General features: G+C 40.4%; 1 protein-coding gene across 2 annotated transcripts in view; it reads left to right on the top strand.

Annotated features, from left to right (window-relative positions):
- The window catches only part of dnajc10 (DnaJ (Hsp40) homolog, subfamily C, member 10), a 37,269-nt gene extending 26,783 nt beyond the window's left edge, over positions 1–10,486 (top strand). For both annotated transcript variants that reach the window (XM_046845819.1, XM_046845820.1), the window contains 6 exons: positions 898–1,031; positions 5,539–5,592; positions 5,821–5,968; positions 7,460–7,582; positions 7,711–7,818; positions 9,804–10,486. In XM_046845819.1, coding sequence (XP_046701775.1) covers positions 898–1,031; positions 5,539–5,592; positions 5,821–5,968; positions 7,460–7,582; positions 7,711–7,818; positions 9,804–9,815 — 579 coding nt within the window. In that variant the 3' untranslated portion in view covers positions 9,816–10,486. The remainder of the gene's footprint in view (positions 1–897; positions 1,032–5,538; positions 5,593–5,820; positions 5,969–7,459; positions 7,583–7,710; positions 7,819–9,803) is intronic.
- The last annotated feature ends 11,281 nt before the right edge of the window (positions 10,487–21,767 follow it).

Here is a 21,767-nt window from a genome sequence, read left to right as displayed (position 1 = left end):
CCAAATAAAGATGGTTTCTATAGGATTTTCTTCACCTTTTGCTGGTTTCATCTACTTGATAAAACCATGGCCCCTGAAGAGCTAACATTGAGACTTGAATCACTATGCCATTTTCAACAAGTGGAGAAAATTATGGAGATAAAGTAGAAAAAACTATTGACAATAACCTAAACTGGAATCTCTTTTAGATATGAAAAGAAGCAGGAAACCCCCTGCAGCATTTTAGAAGCTGTAGGATCTTCAGGAAACTCTACCCAAAAGCTCTTTGAAAACTCTTGGGAAAAACATCCAAGTCTTGCCTAAATCATCCCAAAATGACATGACACAACGTGTTAGTCTCATGCCCAAATAAGGTCTACAATGCTCTTATATTTCTGAAAGATATATTTGGCACAAAATCATGACTGCTTTCACCCAAAGCACCTATACTCACAGTGAAGCACGGTGGCGGCAGCATCATGTATTTGGGGCTCTAGTCAAAACTAAGAGAAATTAAGAATAACTTGAAATGCAATTCTAGTTTGCTTTCAAACTTGGGCTCCTGTTATACAGCAGAATTGGAAGAAAAGTGTCTCATCTTCCCGTAGGTCTTCCAAAAAAAGATATGTGGTTATGAGTTGAATGATGATTTGACACTTAAATGATGGTTGCTAGGTCATATTAAGAATGGAAAAAGCTCCAAGATGATTGATCTTGGTTTCGTTTTTACGCATCACTTAATCTAAATACAGACACGAAACTACTGTTCGACTGAGATTACAAACTAACCTTTTTACCCCTGGTATTTTATGTAACATTTAACTTTTCAGTAGCTTTTTTTTTTTCTTGTGTGTAATATTGATGTTTGTAGGATCTTGAACATTTTTTCTTTCACCCCCGAATTTCCCATGTGTATAGATGGTGAGCGGGATGATAAACGTTGGAACGGTGGACTGTCAGAAGTACCATTCATTTTGCCAGAGCGAGAGCGTGCGGGCCTACCCAGAGATCCGACTCTACCCACAAAACAGCAACCGCCGAGACCAATTTCAGTACGAGCATTAAATGTTACTATTACACTTCTCTATACACGTCACAACCATGTTGGGTTAAAGTAGAGATACATACACAATATTATTCCAGTAAAACTAAAAGTGCTCCCTTTAATAAACTACACAAGAATTCGCCGTCAAATGTACTTAAGTATCCAAAGTACTATGATTTATTACGGCTATAATGTTCCTATTATCAGTTTTATCACAATTCTTAATCAACTCGGTTTATGTAAAACGACTCTGTTACTCTCAAAACAACAGTTTATTAATAGAATGATGTTAATGAGTCAAACACTGATTGATATCTATTATAATGATCATGAGCCCAAAACTCTCAACTACTTCAAAAAAAAAAGGTCATGCAAATGAGGTCCCACGTGTTCGCAGGAAGTTCAAGTCAGGAGTTTCTTCATCGTTGATTCCTCTAAATGTTCTGCTTGCTGTTGAACTGATGCTGAACTTTATGTTGGTGTAAGTAGATACCACCAAGCGGCAATCAAAACAAGTTCAAAACGGAGCACTTGCTCGACCCTGATTGGTGGATTGCTACGTGATTTACCAGTTAAGTTTTTATCCTCGTAATTAAAAAAGGATTTCACAAAATGCGAGATAATAACTTTAAATTGTAGTGAGGTCAAAAAGTCTTCAGAAAATGGAAATATTTCAGTATTATACAGATGCGTGGAAAAAGTGACTTAAATACAGTAACGGATTACATTTACTTTGTTACTGTTCCGCCGCCGGTCACAACCATGCAATTAATTAAGGGCATTATACAGGTAGTCCCTGAGTTACGATGGTTCGATTTAGGATTTTTCGATCTTACTATGATGATAGCGCTATGACAAAATCTGTACAAATATTTAAAGGCAAACGTAGCAGCGTATATATGTGCTACCAAGATAAACGTATCTCCCGCCTTGTGAGATGATTTCCTCACAACAGCGCTCGAAAGAGTTCAGTTGTCTCGGTGTTAAAGCACGTATCCTTTAGTTTTTTTGCCGTTTTAGAGATTTAGCATTTTTCTTTTTTTTTTCAGTTTTATCAGTGTCAAGTCAAGTAGGCTTTATAGTGATATCAACCATATACAGTGCAGTACACAGTGAAACAAAACAAGGACCAAAGTGCTACAGCAAACCACATAAATGAACAAAAGGGAACACAAGGAACACAAAACAACACAGAATTTTAATCTAACAACATTTTAGTGCAAATGGGGGAAGGAGGGGGAAGACACCAAACCACATGAGACAAGGAAAAACAAACACAGTAGCGCCAACAACAGCAAACAGTGCAAACAGCAGTTTGTGTAAAACCAGTGTCTGTTACTTGTACCATACCTACTCACAGGGATCTGAGCTTTCTATAGAGGAGCTGCTTTGTGAACGGCACTGTGCAGCATAAGACCTTCGTATTGTAACAGTTTTTTGTTCCATGCTACGTTCCTCTTTTAGCGTCTCGGGTAGCGGGTGGAACATGCTTGTTTTTGTGACGGTATCTGGAAGAAATGAGGCAGTGTATAATACAAGAATCATCAACAGGACTCTATACACGTGAAGATAAGGGATCACTGGAAGGGAACAGCTCAGTTGTGAAACTTCAGTAACGCACCAATGAATAGAAAGCGCACCTGCGATTGTAAAAGAAGGAAGGGAGAGAAAGAGAAACATAATATATCAAAATTTCACCTTTTACACACTACTTAGAACCTTTCCTATTTCATCTAAATGTATTAGCACTTTAACCCTAAACATGACCATATGCCTTACACCAGCATGAATACGGCCTTATAACACTCTTCTATGCTCGTCAATACAGAGAAATACAGTGGAACCCGGTTATGTCGATGTCCTAGGGGGTCGCCAAAAAGCATCGAGATAACCGATGATCAAGATAAATGAAAATCAATATGGCGGCAATATATTAACGTGCTTGAAATTTCTTTATGTACATGTTTTTGGAGGGTTTTTTTCACAACAGCATTGCCGCGATTTGTTTGATTAAGGCATGCTATAAAAATGTACATACAGTACAGACCAAAAGTTTGGACACACCTTCTCATTCAAAGCGTTTTCTTTATTTTCATGACTATGAAAATTGTAGATTCACACTGAAGGCATCAAAACTATGAATTAACACGTGGAATTATATATGGAATTATATACATAACAAAAAAGTGTGAAACAACTGAAAAATGTCATATTGTAGGTTCTTCAAAGTAGCCACCTTTTGCTTTAATTACTGCTTTGCACACTCTTGGCATTCTCTTGATGAGCTTCAAGAGGTAGTCACCTGAAATGGTCTTCCAACAGTCTTGAAGGAGTTCCCCGAGAGATGCTTAGCACTTGTTGGCCCTTTTGCCTTCACTCTGCGGTCCAGCTCACCCCTAAACCATCTCGATTGGGTTCAGGTCCGGTGACTGTGGAGGCCAGGTCATCTGGCGCAGCACCCCATCACTCTCCTTCTTGGTCAAATAGCCCTTGATGCCTTCAGTGTGACTCTACAATTTTCATAGTCATGAAAATAAAGAAAACTCTTTGAATGAGAAGGTGTTTCCCAACTTTTGGTCTGTACTGTACATGTTTGTTAACTGTCAGGAATCCCCCTGCCACGCCCCCGTCGGCGCCCCCTTCAGCGTGTCAGGTGCTTTCTCGGCCGCATTCTCTGAAGCTCCTGGCTTCAATCGCGCACATATGGTGCTCGTTTAGCATCATCACCAGCTCCTGTTTAAACTTCCACACTCTCACTGTCCGTTATTGTTGGTATATGTTGGTTCACGGCGGTCGTTGTTATCGCTCATGTGTATCCCGGTACGTGTCTTCCCACCGGCACTCTCTCACCGGCTGCTCTTTTCTTCCCAAAGCGCATCGCGGATCCTGCCGGTGTTCATTCTATGCTTTTGCTGCTCATCCCACGTTCGCGCTGCGCTCCTACCAAGCGCGGCTTTCGCCTCCCGTTCATCGCATAACATTTAACAACAAAAGGCATATGTGCACTAACTAACAGCAGAGATTCACCAGTATACAATACAACACCTGTAGCAGCTGTAAGGCTTGATTTTTCCGCCACTTTCGCGAGTTCTTCTGCGGTTGCACCGAGATAACCAACGTTAAATGGCAAATTTTTTCCCCCCTTGTGCTCGAGGTATTAGGGTTCGGCGACATAAAAAAAGTCGACATAACTGATAAAAAATGCTTGGAATAAGCGAGAATTTGGCGGTTCCACTTCTCTAGGGTTGTTGAGTTAACCGAGGTCAAGATAAATGGGTTCCACTGTACTTTACTGTGCACTTTAGTAGTAGAAAATGGGCTTCCTAGGCCACCGTGGGCATTCATAAACACATTATAGCTGCTTTATTGTGTTCCTTTCAAGTAGCAACAAAGTTCTGAGACCATTATATGCATTTGTAAATGAATTCCTATATCATCTTACACATCACACAACCCCCAGAGCTGGTGCGAGGTTACTGATGGCGTTATAATGCTTCATCATTTGTGCTGTTTCACTCAAGAACAGCTCTGCAGACGTCTGCCTGCGTCCGTGTACTTTGCGCGAAAAATCTGTCATAACTTTTTGTTCCCCTTTTTGTTTTTTTTTTTTTTAAACTGTACAACTTCTGTAAGATATATAACAACCTTAAGTAACCTGAAACCCTTTTATTCTCGGTGGTTAAGGTGTTAGACTTTCGTTTGGAAAGCCGTGAGGTGAAATTCCAAGCAATTCTTATTTTTATTGCGTTTTTGGACAAAACAGCTTTTTGTCATAAATTAGTCCCTATATGTTTGTCCCCAGTGAGTGAGCCAGAGACGACCGTGTTGAGGGAAAACCCCCTGAGATGGAATGCTTAAGAATCCTCGAGAGGAACCAGACTCAAAAAGGGTTTTTAAAGCCAACGTAGCAGGGGGTTTATTTTATAATCCAAATATACCACCTTGGCTTTTTAATTTTTTTAATTTTTTTACTTGTCACATGTACATTACAGCACAGACAAATTCTTAAGCGATGTTAGGAAGCCGGGGTTCAGAGCGCAGGGTCACCCATGTTACAGCGCCCCTGGAGCACAGGGCCTGAAGGGCCAAGCTCAAGGGCCCGAGAGTGGCAGCTTTTGCAATACCGGGGCTCGAACCGCGACCTTGCGATCAGAAACTCTGAGCAGATCCACTGAGCTACCACATTCCCACCTCTTGAATTTAACCCTCCACAGTAACCTCAAAGACATTTATGCAGTCTATGAGCAAAATACGTTCTCAGGTGCACCCAAGTGGTCTCCAAATGGAAAGAACTTCACCCAGAGATATGGTGTCAGGAGGAATTAGAAAAGAAGAAAGCGACATGATCATTAGTACCTCCGGGGCATGTGTATAGAGAGAAATGGAAAAGGGGGAGAGGGGATATTAAGAGAGATACATGGATTATTATGTTCCTTCATTGTTTTTGTAAACGAGAATTTGCAGTATGCTTCCTATGCTTAAAGTGTTAATGCTTTCTTTTTTCCATTCCACAGAAGCTTCAACGGCTGGCACAGAGATGCTCACTCTCTCAAGACCTGGGCGCTTGGGTAACATTTCTCAGCCTCTTAAGCTCTAAAATCATCTGAGTACAAGGCAGATAATGTTGCACAAAATTCTTTTGTGAACACAAGTGTCTTACAAATAAAGCTTTCAGCAAGAAAGCTAGTGATGGTGTGTTTTCTGAACTGAGCTATATTATATAATCCAGGAGAGGATTAAAATTTCAGGATGTTCCTCCCACTGACTAATCACCATCTTGTTTATTTTTTTTCCAGCTCTCTGCCTCGTGCCTCAGTCGACTTATCACCCGAGGATTTTAAGAGGAACATTCTGGAAGGGAAGGAACACTGGGTGCTGGACTTTTACGCCCCGTGGTGTGGCCCATGTCAACATTTTGCCCCGGAGTTCGAGATCCTCGCTCGGGTACGGTCATTAAACACTTCTCCTCCGTGCTCTTCAGCTGTTCCTTTTTTTTTTTTTTTTGCTCATAGGGGAATCACCACTTTTTAGAAGGTGTTAGAGTTGCTCTTTTGATGATAGAGTAAATGGAGGAAAAAAAAAAAGTTTTGCAGAAAAATGGGTTCTTATCTACTGTAGTGCTCTGGGACCTGAGCAATAATGTGAACATGTCTAAAGTAAATGTGTAAGAGCAAAGCAGGATAGAGAAGTTGCCCCCCTTATTGTTCTGTCCATTAGCACCAGATCTTTATCGAGCTGTTTGTTAGATCACACCACACAGGCAGTTGGGTTGAGCAAGAGTGAAACAGAACTTGAACTAACCCCAGAATGAACTGATATATATATATATATATATATATATATATATATATATATATATATATATATATATATATAAAAAGAAAGAGAGAGAGAGAGAGAGAGAGAGAGAGTATTTATATGTATATGTATATATGTGTGTGTATATATATATTTTTTTATATATATATATATATAAATAAAAAAAGGGTATTTATTCAAATTTTTTATATATAAATTGAATAAATACCCTTTTTTATTTCATTGATTAAATTGAATAATTTATTAAATTAGCATTGATTAAATAAAATTAAATACATGGAAAAATCTTATTAAATGGTTTACATTTTTAGACTCTATTTGAGTAATACAAGTAGGTTTGTGTGTGTGTTTTTAAATTTTAAAGATATGTTTCAATTAACTCTTCAATTTATTTTAGCAAAGTCTAACAAATGTGTTTATTGTGGAATTGTCAGGATTTTCTCCTTTTAAGATACATTTCTTTAAGCTGGACATAAAAAGGTAAAGAATCCGTAGCACGAGATTGTCGTAAAAACGGACGTGGCTTTTTTTTCACGCATGCGCAAAATTTATGGTACTGAGTAGGGATGTGCATCTCCATAACTGAGCCAGATGTGATTACATTAATTACACAAAAAAACAATGCTGTGCAATTCAATATTGTACAGAGAGTTCACTTTCAGTATTCAGTATTTCATTGCTTCAGACAGACCGCAAACCATAAATTCACCTTCTGACTACTAACGTCTGGCCCTTTCACAAACACACCTTTAAAGTGCAAAAAGAAAAATGATGCAATTAAACCAGACATTCTTTTCCTGTTGTGTCTCCAGGAAGATGCAGCTCTACCTCTGCCATGTTAATCTGTATTCTATGTGACTCTTAGGACACGCCTCGGTCTCCGTAGTGATGTGAGACTTCATATTCACAGCTCGAGAAACTGTTTAGCGAGAAGAAATCGATCTACATATCAAATATTAGTCAATTCCTCAATAATAAGTAGAGTGCATCTACTAATATTATCTACTGATGCAAATATTTAAAAAATGATAGAAATGCCAACTTAAATCTGATACACTGTTTTTTTGTTTTTGTTTTTTTTATATGCCTAATACACATGTGGCGTATCATCAACAGATGCTGAAGGGCACAGTAAGGGCAGGGAAGGTTGACTGCCAGGCACACTATAACATGTGTCAGCGCGCAGGCATCAAGTCCTACCCCACCGTCCGCTTTTACCCCTACCTGGGCACTACACGGGTAAGCCTGGGCAACCCCCCCTGCCCTTCCTCTTACAGAGTTTATTGCATTTGCATGTCTTACACATACACTCATATCACAAGCCTGCATCGCTTCCACTCTTGCTCATGCCCATCTCTCCCTCTCAGCTACACCAGGGAGGAGAATATATCAACAGCCAGAACTCCAACGTCATTTCTGATATCATCCAGCAGAGACTCCAGCAGCTCAGCAAGCGCAAGAAACCCGAATTTAAGGTACAAAACAGATCAGTGTGTTCATTTACTCACATTCTGTTACAGAGGTTAATACATGCATATAGATAGATGTACAAAAGTGAGTACACCCTAAGTGAGTAAGGTCTAAGAAAACAGCTGTACGACATTGTAACCCTGCAAAACCACATAATTGTGTATTTTGTATTGACTATCTATGTGAGGGGTGTACTCACTTTTGTGAGATACTGTATAAATAAAATGTGTATATGTACAGTGAGGAAAATAAGTATTTGAACACCCTGCTATTTTGCAAGTTCTCCCACTTAGAAATCATGGAGGGGTCTGAAATTGTCATCGTAGGTGCATGTCCACTGTGAGAGACATAATCTAAAAAAAAAAATCCAGAAATCACAATGTATAATTTCTTAACTATTTATTTGTATGATACAGCTGCAAATAAGTATTTGAACACCTGAGAAAGTCAATGTTAATATTTGGTACAGTAGCCTTTGTTTGCAATTACAGAGGTCAAACGTTTCCTGTAGTTTTTCACCAGGTTTGCACACACTGCAGGAGGGATTTTGACCCACTCCTCCACACAGATCTTCTCTAGATCAGTCAGGTTTCTGGCCTGTCGCTGAGAAACACGGAGTTTGAGCTCCCTCCAAAGATTCTCTATTGGGTTTAGGTCTGGAGACTGGCTAGGCCACGCCAGAACCTTGATATGCTTCTTACAGAGCCACTCCTTGGTTATCCTGGCTGTGTGCTTGGTCATTGTCATGTTGGAAGACCCAGCCTCGACCCATCTTCAATGCTCTAACTGAGGGAAGGAGGTTGTTCCGCAAAATCTCGCAATACATGGCCCCGGTCATCCTCTCCTTAATACAGTGCAGTCGCCCTGTCCCATGTGCAGAAAAACACCCCAAAGCATGATGCTACCACCCCCATGCTTTACAGTAGGGATGGTACTCATCATTCTTCTTCCTCCAAACATGTTTAGTGGAATTATGACCCAAAAGTTCTATTTTGGTCTCATCTGACCACATGACTTTCTCCCATGACTCCTCTGGATCATCCAAATGGTCATTGGCAAACTTAAGACGTGCCTGGACATGTGCTGGTTTAAGCAGGGGAACCTTCCGTGCCATGCATGATTTCAAACCATGACCTCTTAGTGTATTACCAACAGTAACCTTGGAAACGGTGGTCCCAGCTTTTTTTTAGGTCATTGACCAGCTCCTCCCGTGTAGTTCTGGGCTGATTTCTCACCTTTCTTAGGATCATTGAGACCCCATGAGGTGAGATCTTGCATGGAGCCCCAGTCCGAGGGAGATTGACAGTCATGTTTAGCTTCTTCCATTTTCTAATGATTGCTCCAACAGTGGACCTTTTTCACCAAGCTGCTTGGCAATTTCCCATAGCCCTTTCCAGCCTTGTGGAGGTGTACAATTTTGTCTCTAGTGTCTTTGGACAGCTCTTTGGTCTTGGCCATGTTAGTAGTTGGATTCTTACTGATTGTATGGGGTGGACAGGTGTCTTTATGCAGCTAACGACCTCAAACAGGTGCATCTAATTTTAGGATAATAAATGTAGTGGAGGTGGACATTTTAAAGGCAGACTAACAGGTCTTTGAGGGTCAGAATTCTAGCTGATAGACAGGTGTTCAAATACTTATTTGCAGCTGTATCATACAAATAAATAGAGTAAAAAATCATACATTGTGATTTCTGGATTTTTTTTTTAGATTATGTCTCTCACAGTGGACATGCACCTACGATGACAATTTCAGACCCCTCCATGATTTCTAAGTGGGAGAACTTGCAAAATAGCAGGGTGTTCAAATACTTATTTTCCTCACTGTATATATATTTCCTTCGTATGAGTACCGCCCCCTAGTGCCCAACAGTTTCATAAATCACATTTAAAGAGTCATATAATGCTTTATTATGGGTCACAGTAGAGCTGAAACATATCCTATGAATCTTGAGATTAATCTTGTCTTTGTTTTTTCTTCCTCTCCTCAGGATGAGCTATAAAAGCTCCTACATCTACTAATTCTCTGGCAGCATGGGATGAACTTTATACACTCCTAGGATGCTAAAAGACTTCTGTTGAGATAAACGGCATCGGAGAAAGTGTGCGGAAGTATTTTTACCTCAGAGTGTGAGACGCGACGTCACGTCATGACAATCTTCCACAGTTTAACCACCAGTATAATGGTTCGGAAACCAAGGCAATGTTTCGGACTCTGAGTGTGTGTGTGTGTTTGTATTGAAAAAATGTCCCGTATACAGCATGCACATGATTTATTTTTGTCAAGGCAAAAATGGCAGAAGTGATAAATCCAGACAGGTTTTTCAGTTTTATCCCTGTTGTGTTTGAGTGTGCGAGCATGTTCTTATAAAAACGGTTTTATTTAATGCTGCTTTCAGTAATGATATAATTTTTTTCTACTAAAGCCCTGTCATGATTTATGCAGATTGGTTATTTCATTTTGCTTATTACTTTATCAACAGTATCCAGATTTCTCTTCTTGATCACAGATTACTGGACTGTAAAGCGATAACGTGTGTCCTGTAGTGTTGGGATTGGCCGTTCTGTAGTCAGGAAAATAAGTAACGTCTTCTCATAGTCATGTACTACTGTTTTGCTTGGATACATGGTGTAGAATAAAGGGTTTATTTTTTGTTTTTTGTTTTTTTACAAATAGATGTTCTGTGATTTTATTTTTTTCATTTGAGAGCATTTGAGGTTCATTAATCTCAGCCCAGTTCTGTTTTTTAGCATATTCATTTTTTTAATGCTAATGTATGAGCAGAGACTGCAAACATGTACCATTCTAGTCCAGGTAAGAAGCTATAATTTTTTTTTATTTAAATAATTAAATATTAATACATTTTATTGTATGAGGAAGTCAAACCCAGCCATTAGGGTTGCACAAGCCAGTGCACTCTTAGTGCTGGTCCCAATCCCGGATAAATGGGGAGGGTTGTGTTATGAAGGAAGGAGAAGTAAAAACTCTGGAGTAAGTTAGATAAAGTGGTAGAAGGTGTAACAGGGAATGAAAGATTGGTGTTTGGGGCAGACTTTAATGGGCATGTAGGTGAAGGGAACAGAAGTGATGAGGAGATGATGGGTAGGTATGGTTTTAAGGAGAGGAATGTGGAAGGGCAGATGGTGGTAGATTTTGCTAAAAGGATGGAAATGGCAGTGGTGAACACTTATTTTAAGAAGAAGGAGGATCATAGGGTGATGTATAAGGGTGAAGGAAGGTGCACACAGGTGGATTGTGTTCTATGTAGGAGATGCAACCTGAAGGAAATTGGAGACCGTAAGGTGTTGGCAGGGGACAGTGTAGGTAGACAGCATCGAATGGTGGTCTGTAGGATGGTTTTGGAGCTGAATAAGAGGAGAGTGAGGACTGAAAGAAGAATAAGATGGTGGAAACGGAAGAAGGAAGAGTGTAGTGTGAGGTTCAGGGAAGAGGTCAGACAGGGGCTTGATGAATGAATGGAAGTGAAGAGGTGCTGGATGATTGGGAAACTACTGCAGGAGTGATGAGGGAGACAGCTAGAAATGTACTTGGTGTGATGTCTGGAAATAGAAAGGAAGACAAAGAGAGGGGAAACGCGCACACGCCAAGAGAATCCACGGCCACTTCGAGGACAGAGGAGACACCCGGCGCATGTGGCAGGGCATCCAGGCGATCACAAACTACAAGACAATATCACCTGCTTGTGACTGTGACCCCTCCTCCCAGGTGCGCTGAACGACTTCTACGCTCGGTTCAAGGTGCAGAACAACATGGCAGCGAGGAAGACCACCCCTCCTCCCAGTGACCAGGTTCTCTGTCTAACCACAGCTGAAGTGAGAAAAACTCTGTGCAGATTTAATCCACGAAAGTCTGCTAGACCAGACAACATTCCTGGCACAGTGCTCAGGGAATGTGCAGAACAGTTAGCGGATGTCTTCACCAACATCTTCAACATCTCCCTGAGCAGTGCCATTGCTCCTACGTACATCAAGATGATGACCATCGTTCCCGTGCTGAAGAAGTCTACTGTCTCCTGCCTCAATGACGATCATTCTGTTGCACTCACACCCGTCATGGTGAAGTGCTTCGAGAGGCTTGTCATGAGGCACATCAAGACTCAGCTACCCCTCACTGGACCCCATGCAGTTCACGTATCGTCCAAACAGCTCCACGGATGATGCCATCTCCACGACCCTTCATCTGGCCCTCACCCACCTGAACAACAAAGACTAATATGTACGAATGTTGTTCATAGACTTCAGCTCAGCATTCAACACAATCATCCCTCAGCACCTGATTGAGAAGTTCAGCCTACTGGGCCTGAACACCTCCCTCTGTAACTGGATTCTGGACTCACTGACTGGGAGACCTTAGGAAACAGGATCTCCAGCACCCCCACACTGAGCACTGGGTACCTCAGGGCTGTGTGCTCAGTCCATTGCTGTTCACTCTGCTGACCTACAACTGTGTAGCAATGCACAGCTCGAATCATATCGCCAAGTTCGCTGATGACATGACCATGGTGGGTCTCATCAGCTAGAACAATGAGTCATCATACAGAGAGAAGGTGCAACGGATAACAGCCTGGTCTGGAGCGAACAACCTGTTTCTGAATGTTGACAAAACAGAAGAGATGGTTGTTGACTTCAGGAAAGCACAGAGTGACCATTCTCCACTGATCATCAAGATGAGAATGTTGATAGAGAAGTATAGAAAAGGTCAGAAGGAGTTGCATTGTGTGTTTTTGGAACTATCAACTATCGGCATAAATCAATATCGATCGTTTTTCCGGCTTCCGCTCCGCTTTCATTACAAGAGCGACCTCTAGAGGCGAATCACTGACATTTTTCACATGAGGCGGCAAGCTGTACAAAGAGCGCCATATTATATTTGTTATTATTATTAATTTATTAACACAATTTAGATAAGTGTTGCAACCCTGAAATCCATATTTATTCACTCAATAATATTTAATCACATTCCCAAATGTACAATTTTCTGTTTCTTTCTGTTGTAACTCACTCCTGCTTTCACACAACTTTCACTGCCTTTTATTTTCAACACTCTTTAATCTGCCAGTCCTGATAGTTTGGACAAAACTTTGTAAACACCTGACCGTGTTGTGCTTTTTTTGAACATCCCATTCCACATTTAGTCCCATTTGCTGTTATAGTAACCTCCACTCTTCTGGTGAGATGTTCCACTAGATGCTACTTTAAATGGAAATCGGGACACCTGACTTTTCCAGTCATATGTACTTTGTCCCCGAACTGTTACCACAGCGTTGAAAGCACACAACTGTATAGGATGTACTTGGATGGGGTGGAAGTTGAACTAGGAGACTCACGTCACTTTCATCAGTATCTGACTTTATAACAACTTGTAGCTGAATCAGCACAAACCTCCACAAACACACTCCAAAAATCGAGTGGAACATCTTCCCAGAAGCGTAGAGGTTTTTCATACAGCAAATGGGAACTGAATGTGGAATGGGGTGTTCAGAAAGTACATATAAATCTTTGTAGACATTTGGTAATGTGTACTACCAGAAAATTTGGTAGTAATGTAGTTTGGAAGGCAGTTCAGGTTTGGTCAAATTTCACCACTTGGTAGTAAACGAGAGCAAGCAGGTATTTAAAAAGCAGCACTTTTATGATGTTGTCAAAAAGCATTTCCATGATTTTTGTGCAGGAGCAGAACCTATATTAGAAACAGATTTTTGGTTCTAGTTCTCCCCTTCGTTTGATCAGTTCTTTCTGCTGATAATTCATAACCTTAATGACCCCGTTTGTCAAACCCAAGCAACCTTCGACGTGAGATGTTTCTATTTTGCCACGTTGACTGGCAGTACTTTTAGTGCATTAATCACACTGCACATCTCCAGCATCATGTTGAGTGGATGAAACTGGTCTCCTAGGTAACTCAAAGTGGAGAAAAGCTCTAAGTTTGTATATTCCTTCTGGTATCCATTGACACACACCGAACAGAATATGTTCATACAGTCATCAGATCCTTTAGGTAAATAAGACGTCCTGGACAGACAGACACATTCTGATCAACTGAAATGCTGAAAATCAATAATCAGTCGCATATCGCTTTAATTTTTTATCTCAGTAGTGTGTTGTTTCTCCCCAGAGGTCTAAAATTCCAGTTTTATCCTCCTTTTTTTCTCTTTGTTGCACTTTTGATGTGAAACAGTACATCAGTAGCAGGCTGTGCATTTCACATCGAGGCCTTCAGTGGTGTCCTACTTGACCCATTTCCATCTGAAATGTTGATCATATGGATATGATTTCAGTCATTTAGAGTATCTTTTATCAAGAAAATTAAACAGAGATTTATGCACATTGGTTTATGCAACCCCCAAGTGGATGTGTTGGTTCCCTGCCCAGGAATCAAGCCTGGGCCACAGCAGTAAGAGCATGAGACCACCAAGGAACATCAACCATATTGCGTATAATATATTTACAGTCATGTAAAAGCACATGACTGATTGACACAGTGGTGAAAACCTGACAGTGGGTCCACCGCAGTATAACTGTTCTTGTTCCCTGGGAATGCGGATCTTTTTTTTTTTCCACCAGAATGACACATGGCATTATTTTTAACCACCACAAGGGGGCAGGGTAACACTGGAATTTCCTTATGAGTACAATTCAGCTTAAATCTCATCTTCTGTTTCCTTACAATATCAGTACAATACAATTAATATACATCCTGAATGTAAAATACCATATAAAATAAAGAATTTAATAAAATGATAATAAAGAGTAATTAAACTATATTTCTAAAATGTTGGTGTATATACACACAATATGGATAAAAGTTTTGGGACGCCTGACTTTTTCTACCACAAAATATCTACTATCTGCTACCACAAAGTTGGAGGCACAAAAATGAATATGATGCAATAGCATTCAATTAACTCTTCACTTAAACTACCAGCATGAAAATACTCATGTGAACATGAAGATATGGTTTACATAGGTTCGAGTGGAAGTTCATGATTGGCCAGCGTTAGAGCTCTGACCTCAACCCTACTGAACAGATCTGGGATGAATTGGAACACTGACTGCACCCCAGACCTCCTCACCACACATCACTACTAAAGATATTGTGTTTGAATGGGCACAGATCATCAAATCTAGTGGAACATCTTCCCAGAAGAGTGGAGGTTATTATAACAGTAAACTGAATGTGAAATGAGATGTTCAGAAAGCACAAAGAATTTTATGGTCTGGTGTGGAAGCATTATGCTCGGTCAACATCATGCCAATAATCAGTGGGGTTGAGGTCAGCGCTCGGTCACTGGGAAAACTTTCCATGGGAATTAATGGGTATAAACTGGGAATTTACAACATTTCTAGGTGAGCCTATAACAGAGAAGTTGAATGTAGCTGGAGGAAAAGGTTTTGGTTAAACAACCAAATTTAATACATTTTCAGTTGATGCACATTCATTAATCACATGCACACACTTACTGCAGGGCTGCTAAGGCCACGCCCCCACATGCACCAAACATAAAACAGCTAATGTCTTGTAGCCGCCACACAAAATAATGTCAAAAAAATGTCCATCTTGGTGAGTATTCACGTAAATTACGTAAATATTACATAGATTTATGTTTGTGTGTAAGCTATTGTGCAACAAAATAATACAAAGAATTAAATCAGTCAAAAATTTCATAAAATTAAAATGAAAAATCTGTATAAATTTGCATGGATAGATCATGACAAACTCGTCTTCTTTCCTCTTCTCCCAGTAGGGGTCGCCAAAGCGGATCATCCCAGATTATGACAAACTAAATGTTTATATTTATGTTTTGTTTGTAAACATTCCCAGATTTATTCCTGGTAAACTTGGAATATAGAAAAAAAATTCTAACCCTCAAACAAAGGTTGGGGCAGAACCATATGTAAGTGTGATATCTGGTGTCCACCTGCCGAACATGTTTATCCGTATAGTATGTAAGCCTTCTGATCAGAACCAGGATTTACCCTTTGAATCGGTTCTGGTGATCATTTGATTGAGCATTGTGATGAAAGTTCAAGATCAATCAGTTCAAGTGCCAGTCAGACGTCAGACATTAGATGGCAGCAGAGAACAGAGGCGATTTTTTGGTTCTTAATTGGCATCTTTTATTTTCACACTTTGATTCAAAGCTTTATATTTTTATGTGAAAAGAAAAAAGCGCAACTCAGTCTGGGTGTTCTTAACTAAAGTGAGCACATAATCCTTTCTCTGAGGTGCCAGGAATCTTATTCTCTCTTTCCATCTCTGCAGAGAAGATAGAAATGGGTTTCCAGAGCTCTCCCAGATGTGGAAGAAGAAAAAAAAAGGAGATGGGCTTGAGTGCAGTATGGCAACACATCAAAAACCCTTCTCTTTTAGTGTCCTGGCCCACGGCCTCGGTGCTGAAAGGTACGTACTGCTTAGTCAGAATGAGATGAACTTGTATGACACACGCACATATTGATTCACACGTATAAAAACACACGTGTGAAAACCTGTACTGCAGTGGCTGTTTAGAATCCAGAGGCTCTGTACACTTGGGTTCAGGCTAATAGGGAAAGTAACACACTCATATAGTCCAGTAGAGAGCATTGGAAAGGCATTAGGTTGAGTATATGGAGTGTGTGAGTCAAAAATATGACCTGTGTGTGTGTGTGTGTGTGTGTGTGGTTGCCTGGTAATGGACGATTCCGAGAGATTCCTCAGCGTTTATTATTCGGAATAATCGGAAAGCTGAGAGATGTGGCATCAGTGGATTTGTAGCACCTGGTAACATCTGTCTGTTTTGCAGGAGGACGGAACTCTTCTCACCAGAAAACCCGATGCGTTACGCTTTTAAACCGCTCACGTCATTTCACACGCATCTCATGACATTTATACTGCAATTTGCACTCGTTCAAATCGCATCAAACGAATACCAGGTTTACAAGTTCTTCAGTTACAAATCATTTCATTTGGACTGTGGATTTGCTGCCGGGAGTGGAAAATGAGCAGTTCACATAAAAGGAGCCAGGAAAGAGGTGAAGCCCAGGGAAGGAAAATGCCCGGGCAGCTTTCTACTCATCTTTTTTTTTTTTTTTTTTTTTTTTTATTAGTTTCACTCCCTCATCCTTGAGTGCTTTTGACCAAACCTAATTATTTTCCTCTGACAGATGCATGTCACTTTAAAAAGGCTGTAAAGCTCCTTTAGCTTTCAGAGTCATGTTTATGGAGTTGTAAAATTTATCATAAACAGCAAGCCTCAGATTGCCTTGTAGACACACTGTTTTCGGAGAATAAATAGAGGGATTCTGTAATCAGAATGCTGAATAGTGAAAGACCACATTACTACAAAGAGACTCATGTTTGAAAATTGTAGTTAATTAACCAGGACACGTGAGTTATCAGAAATTGCATCGTCGTTAAGCTAAGTACACTGTTTTTGACAGTCGATATCGCAACCACGTACCAACGCTCATTTGTGTTATTCTATAAATCACCATCCATCTCACAACCGCACAATACACCAGCATGTGTAGACAGACAGACAGACAGACAGACAGACAGACAGACAGACAGACAGACAGACAGACAGACAGATACAAAATGCACAGCAACAAAATGCAGTTTGGCATCTACCAGAAGTGCAAAATGTAGCAATCGTGCAAAAGTGCAGATAAATATGTAGCATATTTACAGTGAATAAATATAAAGGCTATAGCAGTGCAGAGACGTGTGGACATCTTTAAGAAGTACAGAAATGGTTCTTAGGCTATGGCATTGAAAAGGAATGTGCAGAAGTGAAGGTTACAGGATTATAGCATTTAAGAATTAGCAAGCTAAATAAACAGTCTACTATAAATATAAATATGTAAGCATATTACATGTGTACTCGCCGACTTTGACTTTCGATAGGTCTTTTGAGATTTCCAGAAGCTGCTGATCTCCTGGAAATTTCATGAAACTTGCTAGAGTTTTGTACAGAATAGCTGAGCTGTCGTGCTGCATATGGGAATTAAACTCATCACTCTTTACCACTACGTTGAGCTGAAAAGCATCTCAGAATGCACAACATGTCGAACCTTGAGGAGGATTGGGTGGATGCATGCTCACTGAAACTGAACAAAAACCCAAAAGTCTGTTTTGATTCAGCATCATGAAGAGCAGTAAGCACATAGACCTGGTGTCCTCTGGACCAGTGATGACCAGATACCAGATGGGAGATCATTTTTAGCACGGATGACAGTTTGCAGGGGAGGTGCTAGCTTAGTGGTTAAAGCTTGCTTTTCTGGATGTGTGAAGGTCATGATTTCAAATCCCAGTCACACCCTTAACCCAAACGCTGCTCAATTGTATGAACGAGATAAATGTAAGTCGCTCTGGATAAGAACATCTGTATGAAAATGTCACAGTGAAAAATGTTTGTCCTGGTGGCCCTAAAACTATCGAATTGTCTACTATTTAATTGCTAATCGATTAACCCGAGTAATGTCTGAGTAAACGAATTGGACGCCGACCGTACTTCTCAGCAAACCCAAGCAGACACCAGAATTAGTCTTAAATAAACAGCCTCACTGTGAATCTGCAGGACCCCCACCTTCCCCTCACCACCGCTTCCTGTTTATCCAACCAGCTAATTCCTCAACAATACACAATACACAAAGGTTCACGGCCAGGTGCTACTCACAATCCGTAGAGGATTTTCCCTGAAAGCATGTTTTCAGCTAAACCGTCAATGAGTCTCAGACAGGAGGGAGCTCAGACAGATTGATAGCAAACAGACAGAGCTTCTCAGTCAGCAGGAGAGGACTGGACACAAAGACATTCAATTAAATAAACCCGATTTCTAGCTCGGGGGCAGTTGGTGTTATTGCTTGAAAGTAATGTTTAGAAGCTAACGTGGGTCCTTGTAACAGTGTGTAGCCTTATTTATAAGATGTATATGAATCGTGAAGCACACTGGTATGTTTTGTGTTTAAATAGTCGCCTGAAAGTACATAAATGCATCACAAGCAAACACACACACACACACACACACACACACACACACACACACACACACACATATATATATATATATATATATATTCAAGGAAATCCATCGGCAAAGCAAAAGGACTTTGTGACTACATTTTCACTGTTTTTTTATAGGAGAAGGATGTTACATAATATTTGTCTTATAGTTAACAACTGTGTTTCAATGAAATCTAAAGAGACAACCTGGGGCGATGGGACACTACATCTCTAAGTACTTTTGGCTCAGCCCTTGTCTCAGGGTAAAGTTGTTTATTTTTCTGGCAGGAGGAGAAACAGTGCAGCATTGATGCATATTTCAACATCTGTTATAACACACCTGCATATACGCACACACACACACACACACACACACACACACACACACACACACACACACACACACACAGGCACACATTCAGCGGTCATCTGCAGTTAAGGACACTGACATGCTGAACGAATGTAGAACTATGTACAGAGCAATCATTCTGCATTTCGTCATCCTTCCAGAAGAACGTGCTCAATTTAGTCCATACACAGTGTGCTCGTTCTTCTGAATTCTTCTTATCAGAATCTGAATCAGAGTGGGATTTATTTCCATGTATGTGCACTGAGGGAAGTGCTATATTTATGGTTTAGATGTTGGACTTCTGATTTTAGCACCTTACAGCTGCCACTGCTGGGCCCTTAAGAAAGACCCTTAACCCTTCAAACCTGCACCCACAGTGGCCCTTTGTGGAAAATAAATGGGACCTTCATTGGGGTGTACAGATCACGAAAAGTCAGCAGAGGAGCAGTAATAATCTCCTCAGCAGTCCATCCTCTATATACTTCCAATCTCTGATTTGGTTGCCGAACCAAATGGTCCCGACAGAACATTTACATTCATGGCATTTGGCAAACGCCCTCATTCAGAGCGACTTACAACAGAACAGTTGATGGTTAAGGGCCTTGCTCATGGGCCCAATCTTATGACTGGCAGATTCCAATGCCTTAACCACTGAGCTACCACCTTCCCAAAATACACTGCATACCAAGTATTACTTCAGTATTTGTAGGTCCTCCATCTTCTGGATGAAATTCCCATCAATATTGCACCAGTTACTTTGTTGGAGTCTCGAGGTTTTGTTGAACCTTACAGAGCAGATCATTTTTCTCTGAGAGTTATGTGTCTACTTCCAGAATATCTTCTTGATCCTTGGAGCTAACCTGTGGAGAAACGTCATTTCTCGCCCAAGTCCTGTTGTCCTGTAAACACATAGTTTGTTTAGAAATATAAGTGTTATTAAATGGAAAAATGAAAAGCTTGTTCTTTGTATGAGACTGTTGGCGTTCCTTCACTTCCTGCAGGCGTTTGCGTGCAAAGCGTAATTAGCAGTTCTGGGAATATATCTGTGAAGAAACCGTAGTTCACACCGAGAACTGAACTGCAACAAGCTGATTTTTTTGAGTGCCAGAGAAGTTATAAATAACTGCTGACTAATGATCACGACTTTGAGGTCAATGAAATGTTTAAAACAAACGTGAGGAATTTCGAAGATTATTGAGTTATCTGGTAAACACAGGTTTTTATTCATCAGAAACGCTTATTTTAGAGAAATCTAACCTCAATGCTAAAAAAAAATGCTGCCTATATAAAAGATATTCATGGAACATTGAGTAACTTCCTTTTTTTTTTTTTTTTTTGAGGGTGAAAAATGAGAACAACATTTCAGGGAAACTTTCTGACTTGAAAAATGAAGACATACTTAAAAAAAAAAAAAAAAACCAATGCACAATATATGATCATCAAGAAATTACTGGTTTTGGGCTTCACTGCACACCTCAAATCTGATCCCACGTCTCTGACACATTTTAGCATCTGTTTCTGATTGTGGGTACGCGCTCACAAACCACAGTAAACTGACAGAAATCTTTGGAAAAAACTCAGTCCTTTAAGGGCTGAAGCAATCTGTGCGTGTGTGTGTTTGTGTGTGTGTGTGTGTGTGTGTGTGTGTGTGTGTGTGTGTGAGGAGTACAATGAGTGATATTTTGGAAAAGGCTTTTCGGGTATTTTGTTAAGGAAGGTGCAAAACTGCTGCATTTCTGCTGCATGCAAGATAATCAAATAATGAAGCATATGCTGTATGAGATCACTAAATTCATCTTGAACATTATTACTCATTTTAAGCTTGATTTCTTATTAAATAAATAAGAATTCGTACATTTCTATCCAAAAAAGACTGCTGAGGTCCCTCGTCATCTCGACTGCATCTATCTCCTGACGAGACATCTGCCTCTGAAAAGCATTTCACCACTGCAACCATTTGTCTTTTAATTTCTCAGACACCACTACACTATTACTCTCCCACCCCGGTTCCTGTAGCTTCCCACATCAGATTTACAAAATCTACAAAGCAAAAACAGACCAGAACCCTTTTACCTTACAGCAGTTATCTCACTCCACACATCACGTTCCTACCAATCCTCAACCACCGCTTGACTGGTCCCACAGTCTCTCAGGGTATAATTAGGACATGCTTCCAGACTCTTCTCTGTTTTAGCATCTAGGTGGATGTCAGAACAGCTGAGTCACTAGCAGTCTTTATATTATACCCAAACACCCAGTATCAAAATGTATTTATAAATAGGAAATTTACTTTTGTATGATGCTTTGGGTGAGGGCATCTGCAGCTATCCATACCCCCCTGTCCTCTACATCTGCTTCTTTCAAACCAACTACCTGCACGTCTTCCCTCACCACATCCATAAACCTCCACCTTGGTCTTCCTCTTTTCCTCCTTCCTGGTGGCTCCATCCTCAGCATTCTCCTACCGATATACCCCATGTCCCTCCTCTACACATGTCCAAACCATCTTAGTCTCACCTCCCTCACCTTGTCTCCAAAATGTCCTACATGCGCTGTCCCTCTAATAAACTCGTTTCTGATACTGTCAATCGTCGTCACTCC

The sequence above is a fragment of the Silurus meridionalis genome, chromosome 3 (genome assembly GCF_014805685.1).
Source record: "Silurus meridionalis isolate SWU-2019-XX chromosome 3, ASM1480568v1, whole genome shotgun sequence".
Classification (NCBI taxonomy): domain Eukaryota; kingdom Metazoa; phylum Chordata; class Actinopteri; order Siluriformes; family Siluridae; genus Silurus; species Silurus meridionalis.
The sequence above is the reverse complement of the archived record's forward strand: the minus strand, read 5'-3'. Positions and strand labels throughout refer to the sequence as shown.